The sequence below is a fragment of the Dicentrarchus labrax genome, unplaced genomic scaffold (assembly GCF_905237075.1).
Source record: "Dicentrarchus labrax unplaced genomic scaffold, dlabrax2021, whole genome shotgun sequence".
Taxonomy (NCBI): Eukaryota; Metazoa; Chordata; class Actinopteri; family Moronidae; genus Dicentrarchus; species Dicentrarchus labrax.
The window spans coordinates 10,772,300-10,792,718 of record NW_026136707.1 but is presented as its reverse complement, the minus strand read 5'-3'; the positions used below and the strand labels follow the sequence as shown (position 1 = coordinate 10,792,718).

The window sequence follows — 20,419 nt, the reverse complement described above, 5'->3', positions numbered from 1 at the left end:
GAGTGGCATCTATTTATAGTGACACCACATGTGCCTCTGAGCAGAGAGCTGCACAGCTAACGTCCTGCTGTGGTCTCAACTTCAACACTTCACCAAGTGAGAAAAATCCGTGGTAAGTGACATTCACCGTTTGACACTGAGGTTAGGGAAAATTACTAGAGTGACAGAGGGGTACCTCTTGAGGTATAAGAGGTGTAATAAATCACACTGTGTCATCAAAACAACGTGTGCAATGAGCTCATCTACACTGCTAATGAAGCTTCAGCCAATTATATCAGCCTACACGTACATGAATTCAGTATAATAGCTCGACAGGATATGTTTTTCATAACCTCTCTGCTGTCTGCTGCACGTTATTGCTTTGTCGGTCACTTCCCTCACATGTGGTATTTTCTCAGGACTGATACAAGGTCTTATCACACATTCTCTCCAACAGCGGCAGAACTTTGACCTGGTGGGAAGAAGACCTCCCTCACTTGTAGATTTGTCTCAGCTCCTCCTCGTCCAACAGAACCAATCAGAAAAGAGCTTGTGTCTCTTTGGCTTTAAGGAGAGGGTGAGAAGAGCCGCGCTGAAAGGTAGGTTCAACTACTTCTTGGATAAAAGCTATAACTTAAAGTACAGTAGTTCAAGACACAGCGATTATGATTTTCATTATGAAATTTAGATCACCCTAATGTTCTGTGAGTTTGGTCCCCATTACCCATACCTTAAATTTTGCTTAACTTCCTTAAACATCCATTTATTTAAAAGCTTTGCTCACTTAAGGAATGCTATAATATGAAGGAGCCATAACCACTGGCTTTATTATGAATGAATTCAGCTTTATCCTCTCTCTGATCAGATTTGTCAATATGAACCGGGCCTGGGCTGTGTTCAAGGCCCATCCGTACATCAGTAACGTCCTGGGATACACAACGCTGTTTGCCTCTGCTGACATCATACAGCAGAGAGTGCTGGGTGGGAAACACACTGCAGGTTCCACATTAGAGGATCCAGCTGGCATCGACTGGCGTCAGACGGCTCGAGTGGCGACTGTCGGCTTCTGTTTCCATGCCAACTTCAACTACCACTGGCTCAGAGGGCTGGAGAGGATGCTGCCGGGAGGCGGAGTGAAGGCAGTGACTGGGAAAGTTGTGGTGGATCAGCTGATCGCAGCTCCTCTCACTATTAGTGCCTTTTATATTGGTAAGTGTGTAACAAAGCCCCTTTAAATCAATTGCTTATTCTGAACAGATATGTGTGGCTCTGTTTGGGTTTTATAGTCTAAATGAGAAATGCTGGTGTCTGTGGTGCTGCTGTTATTTTCTTGAACCATATTTTTTCCAACAGTCCCAGATTTTTAATTTGATATTCAGCCCCCTCAAATCTCCACTTATGTTCTTACAGACGATAAAACATCCTGGTACCAATTTATTTTATGGGTCTGTGGTTTCCTATTCATTTCCTGGAAAGTTTTCTGGAAAGACCTGTGAAATATGGGCCAGTTTCACAAAGATAGACTATGGTTTCAATCAAAGATAGGCGTCTAAATTCATCTGCAAAGCTGTAGGATGAATTTGCCATAAATTAAAATAAATTTAGATTTTTTTCCAAACTAATAAACATGGCTGACAATGCAGCTGCATGAAAGCGCTCACCTCTGTTTACTCGAGCAGAAAACAGGTTTGCCCTCTAGAAGAATTCAACAGACATCTTGCTGGAAAACATCCGCACACATTTTGACAAGGCACCAACCAAAAATAATTGCAAAATGTCTCTTTTTACTTTATTCACATACTTTATGTGTGTGTAAATGTAAACTCCTCTTCATGTCATTAATCTCCCCTAACTTTGAGGATATTACACTGATAGTCACAGCACTGATTTGACCATAATCATAGGGGAAATAGTTATGTCCTTGAAAGGCATGATACATTTAAACCCACATAAACATTCAGTCATTGTTCATTTATTATTGTAAACTCTGTATTGTACTGCATGTTGAACTGAATAAATAAAGTGGGTTTGAACAGTGCTTGTCCACACAACATGTGTTCCTGATGTGTTTCGGTAAAACATTTAACGGCCACCTCGACCTTTTAGGTTTAAGTTTACTAGAAAACAAAGATGACCCGCTTGAAGACTGGAGACAGAAATTCTGGACATCTTACAAGGTACACAGACAGTCGAAGGTTTCCCTTATTAGATTATTATTTATTTATCATGTTTTATAAAATGTAATGTTCTCTACATTCATCTCTTTAGACTGGAGTAGTGTTTTGGTCGACAATGCAGGTGAGGTACCATCGGTCACTTTCTGGCTGCACACACAGATTCACACACACGTATTCACACACAGATGTAGAATTAATTATCTTTTTTCATCTCTTCCACCATCTCAGGCAGTGAACTTTGCTCTGGTCCCCCCTGTGGCACGGACAGTGTTTCTGGGAGGCATTGCACTGGCTTTCACGATCTACCTGTGTAACCTCAGACAGCAGCGAGGCCACAAACCAGAATAAACTTGAGATCCTGTTTTTGTATTAAATGACTGTGATTTTCAATTTTTAAAGTATTATTTTTGTGTGGAACTCATGTGAAAGAACAAATAATGACATTAGATTGGGGTTATTTAAGAGCAGTTGCAGAGTAATTAGATTTACTGAGAAATATGAATTACAATTAAGCAACTTTGCGTTTATGTTGGTGTAATCTTTTTCACTGGGAACATAAATAACAACGCTGTGTTTAAACACTGTTCATGCATCATATACTGGAATAATATTGCTGATGTTGCCATACATTTAAAACAACAACAAGGTAAAAATGGTGTTTACATTTTTTCATATGTTGTTTTTATTCAGATAAGATTTAGGTTCTATAATAATGTACTTCCGTTTTTCATTTTCATTATAAAACTGAAAATATTTGTATGAAATGAAAATTGTGCTAAGAACAATCTGAATTTAAAAAATGTGTCTTATATGTGTATTATAACGTATTATATAAATTATAATGTAATTTATTGCATTTAATTAGGGATAGTATGAGAATTATTGGGTGGGGGGTTGAATCTGACCCTTGCCTTGTTATTGATATGCAAATAAATAACAAGGGGAGGGCGACCTGATGCTGTGCTGTTCCTCCAGACAGCTTTTCCAAAAGCCAGACATCAAAACACTATTGGTAAATTAAAGTTCAGTGTGTAAAGTGTGTGACCTCTTCTATGCACATCCGAGTGGCTTTTAGTATGCATGGCAACATAAAAAAAAAGCTCAGGCTCCCCGAAATTGTTTATTGCCCCATTCTGGATTTAAATTAATAACACAAACATGAATTAAATATATTATAATTATACATTATTAAGTCATAACTCAAGGAGGCATTCAAACCCTTAAAATAAATCAAAACGATCCATTAAATCCACTGGTAACCATCGTCTCTACCACTGGAGGCAGCATCCTGAATCAGCCCTGGTTTTGTTTTGACTGGCCTGCAGGAAGCGCATGCTCAGTAGCCAATCAGAGACCCGAGATTTGAGCGCAGTGTTTATCGCGAGACCTCGGCTCTTCCTTTTCCCTTCTCGCTCTGAGCCCAAGATGGTAGGTGCCGCTAGTAGAAATTTTAAAATACGATAGACCGATTATCCACGATCATCCTCTGAATTAAAGCGTTCCATCTTCTAAATGGCGACTTTTGCTGTTTCTAAACAACGTTTACGCTCCGGTCCTGTCGTGATTTGGTGTTATTTGACCATGTAAATGATGTTAGCTCACCCTTCTTTGATGCCGAACTAGTGGCGGTCCAAGGCTGCCCTGACGTGGACCAGAAACGAGGCTTTAAAAGTGGAATATTATATTTAACTGTATTTTATATTACTCTAAAGTTACCGTGTGTTTTGTATATGTACAACTCGGTACTTTAAACAGAGGTAGTCTGCTGTGGTGCTAGTAGCAGGTAGCTGAGAGGTGTCAACGTGTGAACCGGCCTGTGCTGTAGTTACATGTAGAGCAGCATGTGAAGTTAACTTAAGGGACCAAACTGTAATTATTACGGTTCTGCTCACTTTAATGGTGTTAATTGTAGTTTGGCAGCGGTAGGCTTGAATGTATAGTATAAGATGAGTGAGCAGTGGAGCTGGGGGATGTAATGTGTGTCATTATTGTTTGAGATTAAACTGCTTGTTGCTGTTTATTGTCTTAATGTGATTTCTGTTTACTTCTCCAGGGAGTTGACATCAGGCATAACAAGGACCGCAAGGTGCACAGGAAAGAACCTAAGAGCCAGGATATCTATCTGAGGCTCCTGGTCAAGGTAATTTATATTCACACATTATACTTTACCACCAGTAGTGGTAATTATATTATCTTGAGACAGGTGGTCTCATCATGCATTATATTACTAACCATCCTGCTGGGTTGTTACAGTTGTACAGGTTCCTGGCCCGCCGCTCTAATGCTCCCTTCAACAAGGTTGTCCTGAGGAGGCTCTTCATGAGCAGGACCAACAGGCCTCCCATCTCCGTCTCCCGTCTGGTCAGTTATCTCTCATCCTGTCCACCACTAAAGGATAAATTTGGCTTCTTTTTAGAGATGCACCAGTTTGATCCAGTAGATCAGGATCTGTGCTGATGTGACAGATCCACATCACATAGTTGATAGTCAATGTGCTACATTCAATGTTTCAACTATCTGTTCAATAGTCCAGTTATATTGGGTTGGGTACTTTTTATAGGGCTGCACAATTAATATGATCAAAATCACAATATGACCAAGTAAAAGTTGTGATAAAGTAAAACGTGTGACAGCATTATAATGAAGTACTGTAGTGCTGTACAGATGTCCTGGTCTACAAGTCTTATTCTCCAGATTTAAGAAAACACTTTTGTTTGGTACGGATCCCCAAATATTTCACATCATTGTGATTTCAACAGGTTTTTCTTTATAGTGAAAATTCAATTTGTGATGCAACAATGATCATTCCCACTTACTCGTCAATCGCAATATGTTTTTACCAGATCGTGCAGCCCTACAGCATCCCTGGCCTCGTGTGACCTGAACACAAAGATTGGCTATCTTTGGATATTATTTGAGATGTTAGGATTGGTGCATCTTTAGTCTTCAGGGGGCCTGATCTGATTTTAAATGGCCCTGTATTTTGTGATGTAGTTTAGATTGGGTTTACAAATGTAGCTAAAACTTGAAGTCAGTGTTTATTCCCATTTGACTCAACACTGACAATGTAAATCCATGTAAGATAAAGAAAAGGAAGTCAAAACGTGGCTCCAATGTAACTGTAGATGTTATCCATATAATTAGTCAATAACTGCTGGCATCATGTTTACCATTTACCATCAGTCTTGGGATATTATAACTCCTAATGTTGAAGCGTTGTTTAGTTGTGTGTGTCATTATGCGTGCTGAATTTCTGCCTTTGCTTCCACTGTGACCAGATCCGTAAGATGAAGATGCCGGGCCGTGAGAACAGAACCGCTGTTGTTGTTGGAACAGTCACTGATGATGTCAGGATTCAGGATATCCCCAAGCTCAAGGTAACCCCTGAATTCACCTCTTAGTGTTTCTTTGTTTTCTATTAAAATATAATTCAGTCTACAAAAGATGTTAATGTTGTTGGCAGTCTCTGAGAGGGTCCTAATGTCCTGTTTGTTGTCCTACAGATCTGCGCTCTGAGGGTAACTGATGGTGCCCGCCGCAGGATCCTGAAGTCAGGGGGTCAGGTGATGACCTTTGACCAGCTGGCTTTGGCTTCTCCCAAAGGACAGGGCACCGTGCTGCTGTCAGGTAACCAAACATGTAGATTATCAAATTATAATACAATGATGTGATTAGAGTAGATGACGTAAGCAGTCATTGCTCTACCGTGGCCATCTCACACACATTAAATCAAGCTTGCACTAACTTTAAATGTGGTCCTGTAGCATTGTCAGGTAACTGAATAGATTTCCATTAGGGCTAACCCTTAACCTATGTTATATAACACATAGTACTTCTATGACAGCAAATAATTTCCCCCTTTTGCATGAAATGAAGAGTTGTTTGATAACTGCCCTAACCCTTCAGACTGGTATGTTATAGTTGCTTTAATGAGGCTTATATCACTTCTTCAGTACTGTGCTTTATCTGAGTGGAGTAGATAATATCCACTTATGAGTCTTTTGTAATGTCTTAGATAAGAATACTGCTTGAATTAGGGAAACAAGTTTGTATTCTTGCCTGATTGTTTGCAGTTGATCACCAGATATTTACGTTTCTCTTTAATCATCTGTAAGCTTTGTGGACCTTGTTTGTTGAGCACTAATCACCTGAATTTGTCAGGATGAAGAGACTTGTATATCTCAATGGTTTCTTTGTATGAAAGGCTTCTCTTTAAAGTGTTAAGTATTATCAATTAGTGAAAACTACTGGCATTAAGTGCTGGTGGAAGTAATCATTTTACTGGTATTTCTTGGTCTTGCTGTGTCAGACCCTTGTCTTTGAACCATTGTATTGTCAACTGTCAGTACAATGGTTCACTTGTATTTTATACAGTACAGTTTGCACATCCATATCGTTCTTTCATGAGCTCAAATACAAACGTGGTGCTAGAGTAGTAAAATAAAAATATGAAAGGAAATTGATACACAGGTCATTATTTAGTTGAGCAGATAATAGATGAGTTTCCTCTCCTTGGACCTAATTTAATCTCTCCTGCAAGCAGGTACAAATGTGCAAATTGTTTTTATTATAGTAGGTTACAAATAAATGTATGAATGTGAGTTAATAGGTTTTCTTAGACTATGTATAACATTTTGTAGCTTTTTTTTTCTAATCAGACATTTGTTTTTTTCTTCAGGACCCCGCAAAGGCAGAGAGGTGTACAGGCACTTTGGAAAGGCCACTGGAACTCCTCACAGCCACACCAAGTATGTATAAAGTTGATGTATTAGTACTGTTGTCAGACACAACAGTCTTTTAAGAAAGGCTTTCTCAACAAATTATATTGTACCATTATTTAGATCAGTCTGATGACAGGTTACCAAATTGATCTGAATAGAAGCTGATGGGTTTTCTTCTGAAATAGCTTGAAAATAGGGTTGTTGGATTTGAATCAGAAAATCATTTGATTACATATTCAACATTTACTGAGTCTGTAGCTGGGTTTTTCTGTCACATGCTCTATTGTGCGTTGTCCCGTCTCTTTGTATCCATTGTGCCCGTTTTTCTTTTTCTTAGTCTTGTTCCCTTTGTTTCTCTCCGTTTTAAGGTAAATAAAATAGAGGAGAAATCTTATTACTTGCTATAACTCCACTGGCCTCTCAGGTGTGATGATGGTTGGTTAATACTATTAATTAGAGGTTTACTGCTGCTCTTAAGAGATTATAAAATTAAATTAGAAATACCAGCAGTGCCATTAAGCACCAGTACAAAACAAGGAATGTGGCCCTGTTACTGGTTGCACCTGTTAAACAAGTTAAATGCTTTTTGAGAGGAAAGTTTAAATAACTGTAGTAACTACAATTTGTAAGGAAAATCCCAGTTGTACTTTTCTATTAATCAGACTGCTGTCAGACATAGATGGTGTGCTTTTGCAGAGGTAGATTAATTTAAGGAGATTGGTCCTCTCACAGTGGACATTTCGACTTGTTACTAGTAACATTAACGATGGCTCTGTAAGCTGTGACAGTGAGCCAGTGTGCACAATAGCAGTCCCTTGAGATTGAAGCAGTTTAATGGATTTCAGCAGTGTTATCACTCACACCTGTTCTTTTCCTACTGTGACCTGTCAAACTGTCTTATGTAAAAGGCCTATAGTCTCGCTTAATCTATATGCTCTAAATGTACCTCTGAGCTGTGATGCACAAAAGTAAATGTCAAACTCTCCACAGCCCCACCTCCTCATATATAAGTTACAATTACACAAGATGATTCAAACACCTTGCTGTGAATGGTCTCAATCAAAAGCTACATTACACCAAAGCAAAGGAAAACTCACATTTGCGAACTGAGTGTTTATTTATCGCAAAGACTTGTTGCTCCTGACGTTTCAGCACAAGACAACCAATTCCTTTAGGCTCCAATTGTATGATAAGTGAGTTACAAACAAAGCCTTGTCAGAACACACAAACACTGAATGAGTTATTGGTGCTCAAGGGATAAATTGTATTGTTTTAATGACCAGTTGTAGTGAAGATGAGTGCTAGGTTGTTGTCTGTACTGCAGCACAGATGTAGAGAAGATATACATTTAATGGTATCATCTTTATTCTGAATTATTCTTTCTCTTCTCCAGGCCCTACATCCGCTCCAAGGGCAGGAAATTCGAGAGAGCTCGTGGTCGCAGATCCAGCCGTGGCTACAAGAACTAGTCTCTTTGTTTTCCATGCAATCTGATACAAATAAAAGATCGACTGTACAAAATGAGTTGTCTTTTGTGTTTCACTGGACAGCTTACACAGTGGCATTGTCTTTAGGGGGGGTCACTTATTGAACATCACAGGAGAAGAATGGGCTATAGGTGAATCACAAAGTATAACTCTTAATTTCCATTTACAGCCTTCACTGAGGATCCATTAATCAGTATTGATATATAGTCCAAGGGGGGTGGGGGGGGGGCAAGGGGAAAAAATAAGTGAGTTGGCCAGGAAGTGTTGGTCTGTCAATGATTGGAGAATGTCGGTGGGTGTTGCAATGTTTTCCTTATCGCCATTGGATTTCCTCTCCGCCGCTCAAAGCCGCCGCTGCTGCGTCTCCTGCCACTTCCTGCACCGAGCCACAGTTTCTCCAGTCTGTCGTCGTGAGGGGGGGCCGACAACATGAGGTAACGTGAGGCTCTTTTTTTTAATTTTTTTTTTTGCTTTGATTTTTAATTGTTTAATCGTAATGTGGCGCTGGTACAGTTAACATCTCTCTGGAAAAGTGAACCAGTGGTCCGTGTTGAGCTCCTGACGCCTGTTAGCTAGTGCTGCCTTCTGCTGCGCTAACTTGGTGGTAACGTTGCCTCATTAAATCAATCAATAAATGAGAGGTGTGGTGTTTAAAATAAGGTTTTTTATTGTTTTGTGTGTACATGTAGTGACGACTGGGCATTTTGAAGAGAATACGGTTTTAATAGTTTAGTAGAAAGTTAGCTTGAACTTGTCGTTACGTAGCTAGCCGCTGCTAGCTGACGCCGCTGCGTACAGTAGCTACTGTATTCATAACATTAGCTCCAGCGTTTGGCTTTCTCCTTGATTTTTAACGCCAGGATTCACTTCCTCTATACAGATTTAAAGCTTCTGCTTCTTCCCAGTGACTGTGAGTGAATTACTGCAGCACTGACGGACATTATGTGTGTTAGCTCTGCTGCTTGCAGCCGGTAAACTACAGTTGGAGTCTGTCAACATGCTAACTTAACGTTAGCTGGTTGGACGTCGGTGAAGTTTTAATGGTCAAACATTAATGCTGCTTTAAGGTGATTTAGGTGACTGGACGAGCTTTTAACGCTGCTGTTAAGTGCAGCTGTGCTCGTAGTGTAGGACAGCCCTTGAATTCACATTTTAAGCTCAACAAAACTTGCCCAAAATACCCCCCGAAGTCACTCAACAGCAGCCTCATTGTGTGGGAGACAGAATTAGCCCGGTGATATTATTTCTGGGTGTCCCCGCCCTGCGATTCAAGGACGTAAGTTAAGGTGCAACAATGGGCATCAGTGAGGTCCTTTTGTGTGTGTGTGTGTGTGTGTGTGTGTGTGTGTGTGTTTTATCAAGACAGGACATCAGCCAAGTATTGATTTTGTCTGCACCACAGCTTGCATAACGTTTTCTGACTGTAATAAAACTTGAAAGCAAAGATGTGGTCAGTTTATTAATTTTGGGTATAAGTCCAGTAACTGTACTTTGACGCATCAAAGTCTACTTAACTGGGTCCTGCTGGCTCTGGGCTTTGACATGACCTGTACTCCATATACATACAAGTAATATGAGGGTAATTATACCTTGCACTTTGTTTATTATATACAAGGAGACTTTTCCAAGTCATGTAGAGTTAAGTTTAGCTCATTATGAACTTATTTCTTTATTGGAACATTTTTTAGGATTGTTAAGTAAGATTTTTACTTGCTAATGCGTATTGCAAAACCTCTATAATCCAGCACCATTTAGGTCAGCAATTGAGCAAAATCTCCATCCTAGATTTAATATTGTGAAAGAGACACTGTTTCCCCAGATCCTGTTTGACAAAAGCTCCGAACATAAGAAATACCAATCACATGTGGTCATTCTCACTCAACCTTTCTTCCAAAATAATGTGGTGTCTCAGCAAGACCGTTGAGGATGTGTGACTGTGAGTCATTATGGGCAAAGACGCACCTAAGGACAAGGGGCATGATGGATCTTGCGTTGCTTCACCCTGTCACCGTAATCTTCGTCTTATCATTACAGTCCTTCTCTGTACTTGTTCTCCTCTAACTGTGAAAATGTGATACTGAAATATTCACCTTTGCACAGTGAAATCCCAGGTGAATTAGGCACAATTTATTTACTGTGCTTCTTTCTTTAATGTAAATTTCTTACCGTTCTCCTATCAAAATACTTTTAGGTGGATGACCCAGACATTAAAGCTCTGCCATTATTTTATCCCTTTTTAAAATTCTCCTCCTCTCCTCCTTTGTCGTCGTTCAGGAACAGAGATCTTCGGGAGGGAACGTGAGGCTTGACAATGACATTACCATGACATAAACTAAGGACCCACCTGGAACTGTCTCCTTGTTTGTCTTTTGTTTTGTTTATTTCTTTTTTATTTTTCTTCGTTGTCTGGTCTGCACCTGTCTTACCTAGTGTTCACCCTCTTCTTGTGGAGAACATTTAAGGAAGTAATGCAGGGGTATTTATTAGGATAAAACTTTAATGTATCACACTACTGTCTGAGAGGTCTGACCTTGTCACTCCTCTTGTCTGCCTCCTACATATCACTGAGATTAAAGATAGCAATATAGGTATCAAAGGTCTTGAAAAAGTCTGCACTTATCATATCTTTTGTGGCATTAATTACATTTCAGCCAGCACTTACCATGCAACATACTTCTTATTCTTTACTTCTGCATTAATTTAATTTAATTGTTGTAGCCTCCTTGTCTAAACAAGGTGTGTTTGTCTTATCCATACTTAATTTTGTTTCAGTGTAACTAAGTTTTAGTTTTGTCCTTTTGTGTAATTATTTAAAGATTTGTTGTTAATGTCGAGTAGCTGCTCAGCTCCCTTTTGTTGTTATCACAATAGGCGGCTTTAAGTTGTAATGTAAACTTCTTTTTTCTTTTCTTTTTTTTACTTATGCAATCTTTGTGAAGAACACTTTTGTTTAAATGAACGATCTTGTAGTGGAAAATATGCCTTTATAAGTCCTGTTGTCTTTGAATATGTTGAAGTTTTGCTCACCCACTTTTCCACTGGCAGTAAACTGTAGAAGCTGACAGCTCTTCAGATCAAACTGTGATGGGAGCTTTCTAACTGTGACGCAAAGACTTATTTAGCAGTTCCAATTTCACTGGATAAATACTTTAAACAGGAGAACCTTTAAACTGGAAGGACTTAATGTTTCTCTTTAAATGAAGATACACACCTGAAATGGACAGATGGGAACAGAAACTCAGAGCTGATTTTTTTTTTTCGGTGACTGTGTCTCTTGAATTCAAGCACTGAAGATGGAGAATGATTTTGAGGAGATTTCAGGGATAAAGTTCTCAGACTGACATTCAGATACATTTTGATTTTCCCTGCAAATCTTGAAGAGCTGCCAAATTCCTCCTCTTCAAGCCTCTAACTACGGAAGATACTTGTTAGACTTTTTTTTTTTTTTTTTCCCCCCGATAAACCGCGTGAGGTTTCAGCAGTGAGGATGCGATCTCCAGAACCCTCCTTACCCTCCACAGCAGAAGCCCTCCTTCATGGCCAGTTTGCCAGTTGGGGATCCGGCAGCAACAGCAACAATAACAGCTGCCCCAACAGCCCTGGTGGTCCGGGGGGACTCTCCCCTGCTGCCTCCCCTACTCCGGCTCCGGCTTCCAACTATGCCTTGACCCTCACCCACACCCACATACATATCCAGCGTCTGTCACCACGGCCGGGGAAGGAAGCCCGTCTCCTGCTGCCTTTATCAGAGCTAGTGGGGTGCAGCTGCCCTCGTGCCCCTGCGCCCCCTCTCCTGGTGCTGTACTGGTACCCGCCAGGCAAACGACGGAAAGGGGTGTCACGGCGCAGGCAGGTGAGGGCCTACCTGGCAGAAAGCAGGCCTGAAGCCGAGAGGTGGTCGGCTGCTGTGCAGTGTCTACTCAGAGATGTGACCGTCACTGCTGAAACAGGTGCGTGTCTCATTAGACGCTTTCTTGTCCAGGTTGTGTGATATTTGTTAGATGGTTTTGCTTGTTACAGGACTGTAGTTGTGATTGTGGTAGGCCATTAACTACAAATCGTGTACAGTTCCTCACTGTTTTACCTGTTGTGTCATTATGTTATGAAATTAAACTTGTAGAAAAATTTTTAAGAGGAAATCCATGAATGTGAAGACCATGTTGCCATTTGTTTTAGGTTTTTTATTAAGGTATCCTGCTCATTGATATAGTGTGGAGTTATAGTGTATGGCTTTATCAATTGGGCAACATGGTGAGTTTACAGCACATAATAGTGTGACCTTAACGTTTGTCCATATGAATGAGTCTTGAATTCCTGTTATTGACGACATGAAACCGCACAATGTTGCCTCATGCCGCCTTGATTTATGTCTCCTTCGTAAATGCTTGCTAAGTATAGCTTAATCTCACAGTGACCCAAGACCTTTCTGTACAACACACACATTTTGTCTCTGCTAAGAGTAGTTCAACATTTTAGGGGTTATGTAGCCAAAAAACAAAGGGGGATTAACACTAATACACCTTAAGAGTCTGTGAGATTTATTATTCAGAGTAATTAGTTTTTTGTTTGTTTGTTTCACATAACACATTTTTTTAGTTTATTTATTTAATACTTATTTGTTTTTTTGCCCTTATCTGTCCTGCACACATGGTCTGTATCATTCCCTGTCAAATGTAGAGACATAGAGGGTGGGGCTGCTGAGGCTTGTCACTCCTTCCCGTGCACTGTATCCCCCAGCTTCAATAATCAAACAGATAGCAAGACCCTGCTCAGTGTTTACTCTGTCCTGCCTTGTGTTTGTGTGTTTACCTTTTTCTCACCATTACCTCATGCACCAGCATCTCCCTTCTTTTCCTGTCTCCTTCCTCTTCTTTAGACTTAATCTTTCACCCTTAATTCTTTTTAATCTCTCCATTATTTGTTTTCCTCAGAATCTCTAACATCGCCGTCTCCTTCCCCCAACGGTGATAAAGCTGTCATTCATGTAAAAAATTTCCCCGCTCCTCTGTTTGTTCCTTGTCTCCTCTTGGCTCATTTATACTCTGTTGCAATTCACCCTGTTTTTCCTCTGTTTGACCCTGTAGTTTCTGTTCCACATAGCGTCATTCTTTCTCTCTCTGTTACAGTTCTCTTAACCTGATTACTCTGAATCGCTTGAATTCTGTGAATGTGTATGTTTCTGGACATTATAGCTGTTAGTTGGGTTTCCTGTTGATTTCCCTTTGGTGTAGTTTGTTGCATAATCCAGGATTATCTGAGAGTGCCGTCATTTCATCTCCTTCGCTGCACCACCGGCATCCGTATATGCTATACTAATTCTTAGAATGATTTTCAGAAGCTTTTTATTTATGCTAAACTTCACACCTACTCTAAAACAGTAGAGATGAGGAGTGTCTTAGTTTTCTTGATGCTGTGCCCCAGTCGGAAAACAAATAAATGATTTGCCTCTGTACACAGCTGCTTTGTTTTTACCACAATGATTTGTTTATTTCCTATAATCGTAATTCTAAATTTGTCCGTTACCATATATCGGAATTTATATAGTTAACAGACACGCTCTCAAGTAACAGCATTGTGCAGTGTGAAGTAGATCCTGTGAGGTGAAATTAAAGAGACTCAAATGGTTGAATGCACTCATAGTCCAGGGTTGGGCAGCGCTGTGTAATGACAGCTCCCAGTTGGCTTGCTTTGAAAATGCACTGAACCCCTAGTTCCTTTCTTTGTTCTGAACAAGAGCTGTGTGAGTTTTACATTATTCATGCTCTCCCTTCTTTTTCATACAGAATTTTCAAGAAGTTTGCTACCTCGTCCCAGGCGACTACTGTTATTGGTCAATCCCTTCAGTGGGAGAGGCCAGGCAATGCAGTGGTGTCAGACCCACATTCTGCCAATGATCAGAGAGGCCAACATCAGCTACAACCTTATACAGACAGGTATCACTCCAAGGGCAGCCTATCTTATCTAAAGAAGATAATACATTCACACAAAACATACATATATAACAGGTGCTAACTTTATTAATCTGTCTCAGAGCGTCAGAACCATGCCCGAGAGCTTATCAGAGAGATATTGCTCCCAGAGTGGGATGGCATCATCATTGTTTCTGGAGATGGCTTGCTGCACGAGGTGAGTAATACTGTTGTCGGGGGGGGGGTGTAGGTAGTTGTAGGTGTATGTGTATGTTCAAAGGGGAAATTATATAAGAGTGAAGATATTTATTGTCAATCAATCAAACTTTATTTATATAACACCTTTCATACAGTTTAGTGCAGTTCAAAGTGCTTCACAGATGATTGACAAGGTGATAATAAAACAGATTTAAAATTAGAATACAATGATAAAAATTACAATTACAGGTATGTAGTATTTAATAAAAGCTCTACTTAAAACTAAATAAATTCATCTATATTATTTAAAATAAGGAAATAGTTAAAATAATTAACATTGAAATTAATTGTGTGTTTTGGTGCCACATTTACAGCTTTTACTGTGTTCACCAATTACGTTTTCTGACTCTTCTGTGTTCCTGTAGGTAATCAATGGGCTGATGGAGCGTCCTGATTGGGAACAAGCAATAAAAACACCTGTCGGCATTCTGCCCTGCGGCTCCGGGAATGCACTGGCTGGCTCCATCAACCACAATGCAGGGTAAGCATGGATCTTATTCACATCTATAAAGGTGAGAATTGTGTGTCCTTTTCATCTGAATCTCGAAAAGTGCAGAACTTTTATCAACTAAAACCGACTAGTATACTTTAAATAGAGATTCAGAGTTCATCGATATGGGATTTTATTCGATTTTCGATTAACTTTGTTCCAAACTCAAAAGTTGTTATTTTATCTTTAAATAGAAGAGCATAGTGTTGCTGGTTATCTTGACTGAGATGTCTCTGATTAATGGAAGGACTCTGTCTACTCTTATCTTCACTGACAGGAGGTGTTGTTGTCTCTTTTTACATGTCCCCCAGGTATGATATGTGCCTTCGGGAGCCCCTCCTATTGAATTGCTGCTTTTTGCTCTGTCGAGGCGGTGTCCGACCCATGGACATTGTCTCTGTGACAACAAGCCCTCCTCCCTCCAACAACAGTCGTACCGCAGCACCCAGGAGGCTGTTTTCTTTCCTCTCTGTTGCCTGGGGCTTTGTATCCGATGTGGACATTGAGAGTGAGAGGTGGGTGTGTAAGTGCTGCAGTATCACTTATTTTAAATACAGCTTTACTTGAAATCTTTTCTTTTTGCAGGTATCGTGGCCTAGGCTCAGCTCGCTTCACCCTGGGCACCCTGGTGCGCATAGCTTCTCTTCGATCCTACAAGGGTCGTCTGTCCTACCTGCCTCCCTCTATTTGCACCACATCACCAGATGCCACACCTCCTCCGCCAAGGAGACCCCTCTCCCGCAGTATTACAGAAGGCCTGGAGGGCTTCTGCCGAACCCCCATCCATCGCACCTGCTCTGACATGGGCATCAGCGAACAGAGGAGTCTGCGTAGGGGTGAGGGAGAGAGGGAAAAAGAGGAGAGGCAGAGAGAAAGGGAGAGGAGAAGGGAGAGGGCTAGAGGAGGAGGAAGCGGTGTGGTTAGGGCAAGCAGCCTGGCGGAGGACAGAGAGAGAGAACGGGAGGGGGAGGTGGAGATGGAAGCAGAAGAGGAGAAGTCAGGGACATGTTCGGAGAGGTCTGGCACGAGTTCAGAATCAAATGAAAGGGATGAATGCAGTATGGGAAGGGCAAAAAGGTTGGCGGGGATCAAGGATGAAAGGGAGGATGAGGGAAGAGCAGAGCACAACTCCAGTGAGATGGAGGAGGAGGATAGGGGGAAGGATGGGGAAGGCAGTAGTGGTTCTGTTGAGGGGGAGAGAGGGTTGTATACGAGAGAGATCGGAGAGAGGGTGGACATGGGGCGAGAGGCAGATGAAGAGCCAGACGTCCAGGAAACCAGACAGTCACTAAGAAAGAACTCAGCCCCTTCGAGCCAGATAGCCAACGCTCTCTTCAACCAGCCTCTCAGTCAGGAGGCTGACGCAGACTCTGGCACTTCATACGGGGTAGAGGACATGGATCTGAACGGAACCTACTACCAGAAAGAACCTTACCAACTAGACGTTGGTCGTGAGCGATCTCTCACCATTTCATCTCCCTTTCGTCACTCTCCCTTCTCTTACAAGCCCAAGACCCTGGACCAAAACCAGAACGCCTCCCGGCCGAGGCCCCTCTCCCTCCTCCAGCACTCCCACTCAAACTCATTACCCCCTAAACTGCCCTCCCTCTCCCTGTCTCTCTCTCCCACACCGCCTTCCTCCCCTTCATGTGCCTCCCCACACTCCTCATCCTACCTCGTCCCCCGTCCCAACACCCCAAATTCCACATCGCCGTCACCGTGTCTACGCACACCGTCCTCATCTTTTAACTTTGACATTGCCGAGCCAGCAGGACCCCAAAAGAACCGTCCTTTCTCACTGCCTTTAAATCTCCCTAGGGATGACTTGTTACCCCCCCTTGACCAACCCCTTCCCACCAGAGACTGGGTCACCATTGAAGGGGACTTTGTCCTGGTCCTGGCCCTTTATCAGACCCACCTTGGGGCTGATCTTCATGCTGCACCCCAGGCCAGGTTTGATGACGGGCTGATCCATCTGACCTTTGTGCGGGCGGGAATCTCCAGAGCCACTCTGCTGAGACTGTTCTTTGCCATGGAAAGAGGAACTCACCACTCCGTCAGCTCGCCATATGTGAGCCACGTTACCTGCAGAGCCTTCAGGCTGCAGCCTCTATCTACACGGGGGACACTCACTGTGGATGGAGAACTGGTACCCTATGGACCACTTCAAGCGCAGGTCAGAAAGAGGGAAAATGGTGCTTGGAACTGGATATGCTTGTCACAAAGTGTTGTAATCTGAGTGTAGTAACTGTACGTGATTAGATAGGGTTTGACACTGAAGTTAAGGGTTCCCTCCAGGACCACCCATACACAAAGCACATGCTCCTGTAACTGCAGTATGCTTTGCAGGGCTGTGCCAGTGGTAGTATTTCTGCCTTGTAGTCAATCAGAATCAATCACTGTTACTAATTGAGTAGAGACTGATTATTTCCCAGGTCATTGTACCATCTAGTTTATGTCCTCTGGAAAAAAACTGCACATTGTGCTGAATATCTTAAATTTAGTTTGATCCTATGATGACTGATTAAAGATTAATTGATTGTTAATCATTCACATGGTTGACAGTGACACGGTTATTTTTCCCAGCTAGTAATGACACGTGCTGTATCTTTAGCAGATGTGCTGTAGACCTCTACAGTTCTAAGTATTAATGCTGTGAAATTGTGTTAATGAGTTACTGTAAACTTTTCACTGGTAATAATGTTTTTTTTCTCTATATTTCACAGGTTCATCCTTCCATAGCTCGTCTCATCGTTGGTGACTCTGGAGTGAAGATTACCAGATTCTAATCAGGGAATAGTTGAGCTGATTGAAAGATCTCACTCTACCACTCTACTGAATTATGTAATCTCTGTTGTCATCTGTACTCTGAAACAGAGGGGGAGTATCTAAGAGACTTAGAATAGCCTGGATTGCAGAAACTGCTTTTCTTGGGTTTAATGAAAGGGATAACCCACCAAGCCACGCATCATTGGAGCATGACTGCAGGGATTAATAGCAAATTTGAAAATGGATGAAAAATGCGCCTCATTGCACAGCTGTTGGATTACGCTCTGCGTACCCTGAGAAGCATGAAAACTGCACAGCCTGGGATAATAAGAGGGAAGAACAATCGAATGTTTATGGATTTTTTTGTGCAGATAGTGCATGTGTTGGATGTATACATAGTAGTATGCATGCAGAGAAGCACTACCTGCTTGTTGCCTTTCAATGAGATGGAGAGAAATCAGATTTCAGAGAGAGTTGTTCTTAAACATGAAAATCTATAAAAATAGATTGACATTCACTTGGGCAAATAGCACATTAAAATGTGTCCCAACACTCAATCTTCAACCCTTATGTCAAATTAATGGAGTATAAAAACTTCCGTCCCTGAAAGGAATGCCTTATCTGACACTGGACAGTACAGTTGTACCATTGATCTTTTCTTACTTATATAAGAAACCCAAATCTTCGTAATCTCTATCCACCTATCAGAGAGTCCGTCCAACACATGAATATACTGGTAGACCCACCTATCTACCGTTATCTTCAAGCACGCAACTCTCCACTGTTTTAAGCATCAGTGGGGAAGATTCGGATAAATGTACACTTTAATGACCATTTTTTTCATGCAAGTGACTCAATGCAGAGCAGCGAGATCAAGCTTTTCAGGGTCATTACATTAGTTGGCGCAATGGAACTGTTGAACGGTAACCGTTACTGACATTTTTACATAATTTGCCAGTTTTTCTTAGCCAGTGGATGCACGATAATGATGTCAGTGATATCAAACTTTGCAACATATTGAATATAAAAATATCTGAACGAAGCAAGCTTCTTTGTCAGTGGTTTTAGACTGTTCATTGTCAAGAAATGTTTCAGAATCACACACATTAGCCCTCAGCACTCTTTTATGTCTAGAATATATCACTATTTCTAAGTAATCATCTTTGGAAGCATAGAGGCCATTACATGCCTCTGTTAAATAGGAAGTAGTGCATTTATTTTGCACAATAACGAGCAGAAGCAGAAAAGATCACAACACTAGAATGCATATTAACTTTAAGATGCATATGTCGCAGAATCATATGTTCTAGAAATTAATGCACTAGTATTAATAGCCTAGTCAAGAGACTTTAATACATGGATCACATTACATTCATAGCCTGAAATGAATTAAATGTCTCAATTTGAGAACTTTCATAGCTTCTGAAAGGTAGGACTGACTGATCACAATACCATTTAGACACTTTAAAATCCTGCTGTAGAGACAAACAGAGGTACAACACTAAAATCTAGCAGCTCTGTGTTGTCACATCAGAGTTTTGATCAAGAGATAAATCAGATCGAGGGGAAACAACTTCAACTGCGAGAAATTATCCAGCAGTAGAGCCAATCTTTTGAAGTGACTGATGGCTTTAAATGAAAAAGTACTTCCAAATGACGATGTGCTCCTAAGTGAAATCAAACAGCAGACATGGGAGCCCTACTAGGAATTGTGGTGTTGGGGTTTTTTTTTTTTTAATGTTATGATAAAACCTGCTGATATACTCAGTCTTGACAAAGGATTAATCATTAGCATGTGCAGTGTATCAATCAGTAAGCTCATGTGCCGACTGCTTGGGTCATCATCAACATACTGTATGTCTTGGTCATGCCTGGATAAATTAATGCCTCTAAGTAATAAGCCTGTAAATTCTGGCTGTTGATCATGAACTGTTCAAACCTGACTGCAGAAAATGGAGTAAAACTCTTTGCTCACCAGGCTGTTATTTTTCTTCTATTTCTTTTGTCTTACCCTTTGACGCACAATGCAGCTAGTCTACCACAATTACACTGTGCTTACACAGCTACAGAATGTGAATACATTTTGAGTCTAGGCTTGTAACATCACCAAATAGAAGAATCTATATACACTTTGAATGGAGTTTTCCCAAAATGTTTACTCTTGATGTTTAAGAGACTAGTTATGACAGTTTACCTGCCTAAACATTTTGTCGTCTATGGCCATAACCCGCACCATGGTGTTATAGACCAATTTGATATGACAATGTCGGGGTATGACCCCTCAATTGATAATGCCATTAAGATGTCTGTAGTGGACTGCCTGTAATGAAATTGTAATTATTACTAAAATGATGAAAATATATAAATATACAATGTACAGTTAATAGTTATATATGGTTTTGAATAAATGTAACTTGATAAGTTTGTCTGGAGCAAATATGCTGTACTTTTGTCACATCAATGTGTCTTCTCATTTATATAATACATGTGATATCAACAGAGGACGTTGCTTTTATCAGTCACAATCTTCTGATATCAAACGGTATCGTTTAAACTACTTGGTTTGCCTCCACTCTTCTCAATCAGCAGTTTTATCATTCCAGTGAATTGTTCCCTCAGGATTTCCCTT

General features: G+C 40.9%; 3 protein-coding genes across 3 annotated transcripts; all 3 read left to right on the top strand.

Annotated features, from left to right (window-relative positions):
• Nucleotides 1–2,546, top strand: si:ch211-120k19.1 (uncharacterized protein LOC563199 homolog). Its single transcript, XM_051406434.1, has 6 exons — nucleotides 1–112; nucleotides 437–578; nucleotides 845–1,188; nucleotides 2,086–2,156; nucleotides 2,248–2,277; nucleotides 2,385–2,546. The coding sequence occupies exons 3-6, from the start codon at nucleotides 855–857 to the stop codon at nucleotides 2,502–2,504; spliced, it is 555 nt and encodes a 184-aa protein (XP_051262394.1). The 5' UTR covers nucleotides 1–112; nucleotides 437–578; nucleotides 845–854; the 3' UTR covers nucleotides 2,505–2,546.
• A 925-nt stretch (nucleotides 2,547–3,471) lies between these two features.
• On the top strand, nucleotides 3,472–8,398 carry rpl18 (ribosomal protein L18). Its single transcript, XM_051407000.1, has 7 exons — nucleotides 3,472–3,584; nucleotides 4,210–4,296; nucleotides 4,410–4,517; nucleotides 5,435–5,533; nucleotides 5,660–5,783; nucleotides 6,835–6,904; nucleotides 8,271–8,398. Exons 1-7 carry the CDS (start codon nucleotides 3,489–3,491, stop codon nucleotides 8,344–8,346), a joined length of 660 nt encoding a protein of 219 aa, XP_051262960.1. The 5' UTR covers nucleotides 3,472–3,488; the 3' UTR covers nucleotides 8,347–8,398.
• A 255-nt stretch (nucleotides 8,399–8,653) lies between these two features.
• sphk2 (sphingosine kinase 2) lies at nucleotides 8,654–20,227 on the top strand. The gene is made up of 8 exons (XM_051405897.1): nucleotides 8,654–8,798; nucleotides 10,639–12,314; nucleotides 14,148–14,297; nucleotides 14,396–14,490; nucleotides 14,897–15,012; nucleotides 15,333–15,536; nucleotides 15,607–17,197; nucleotides 17,748–20,227. Exons 2-8 carry the CDS (start codon nucleotides 11,852–11,854, stop codon nucleotides 17,808–17,810), a joined length of 2,682 nt encoding a protein of 893 aa, XP_051261857.1. The 5' UTR covers nucleotides 8,654–8,798; nucleotides 10,639–11,851; the 3' UTR covers nucleotides 17,811–20,227.
• The last annotated feature ends 192 nt before the right edge of the window (nucleotides 20,228–20,419 follow it).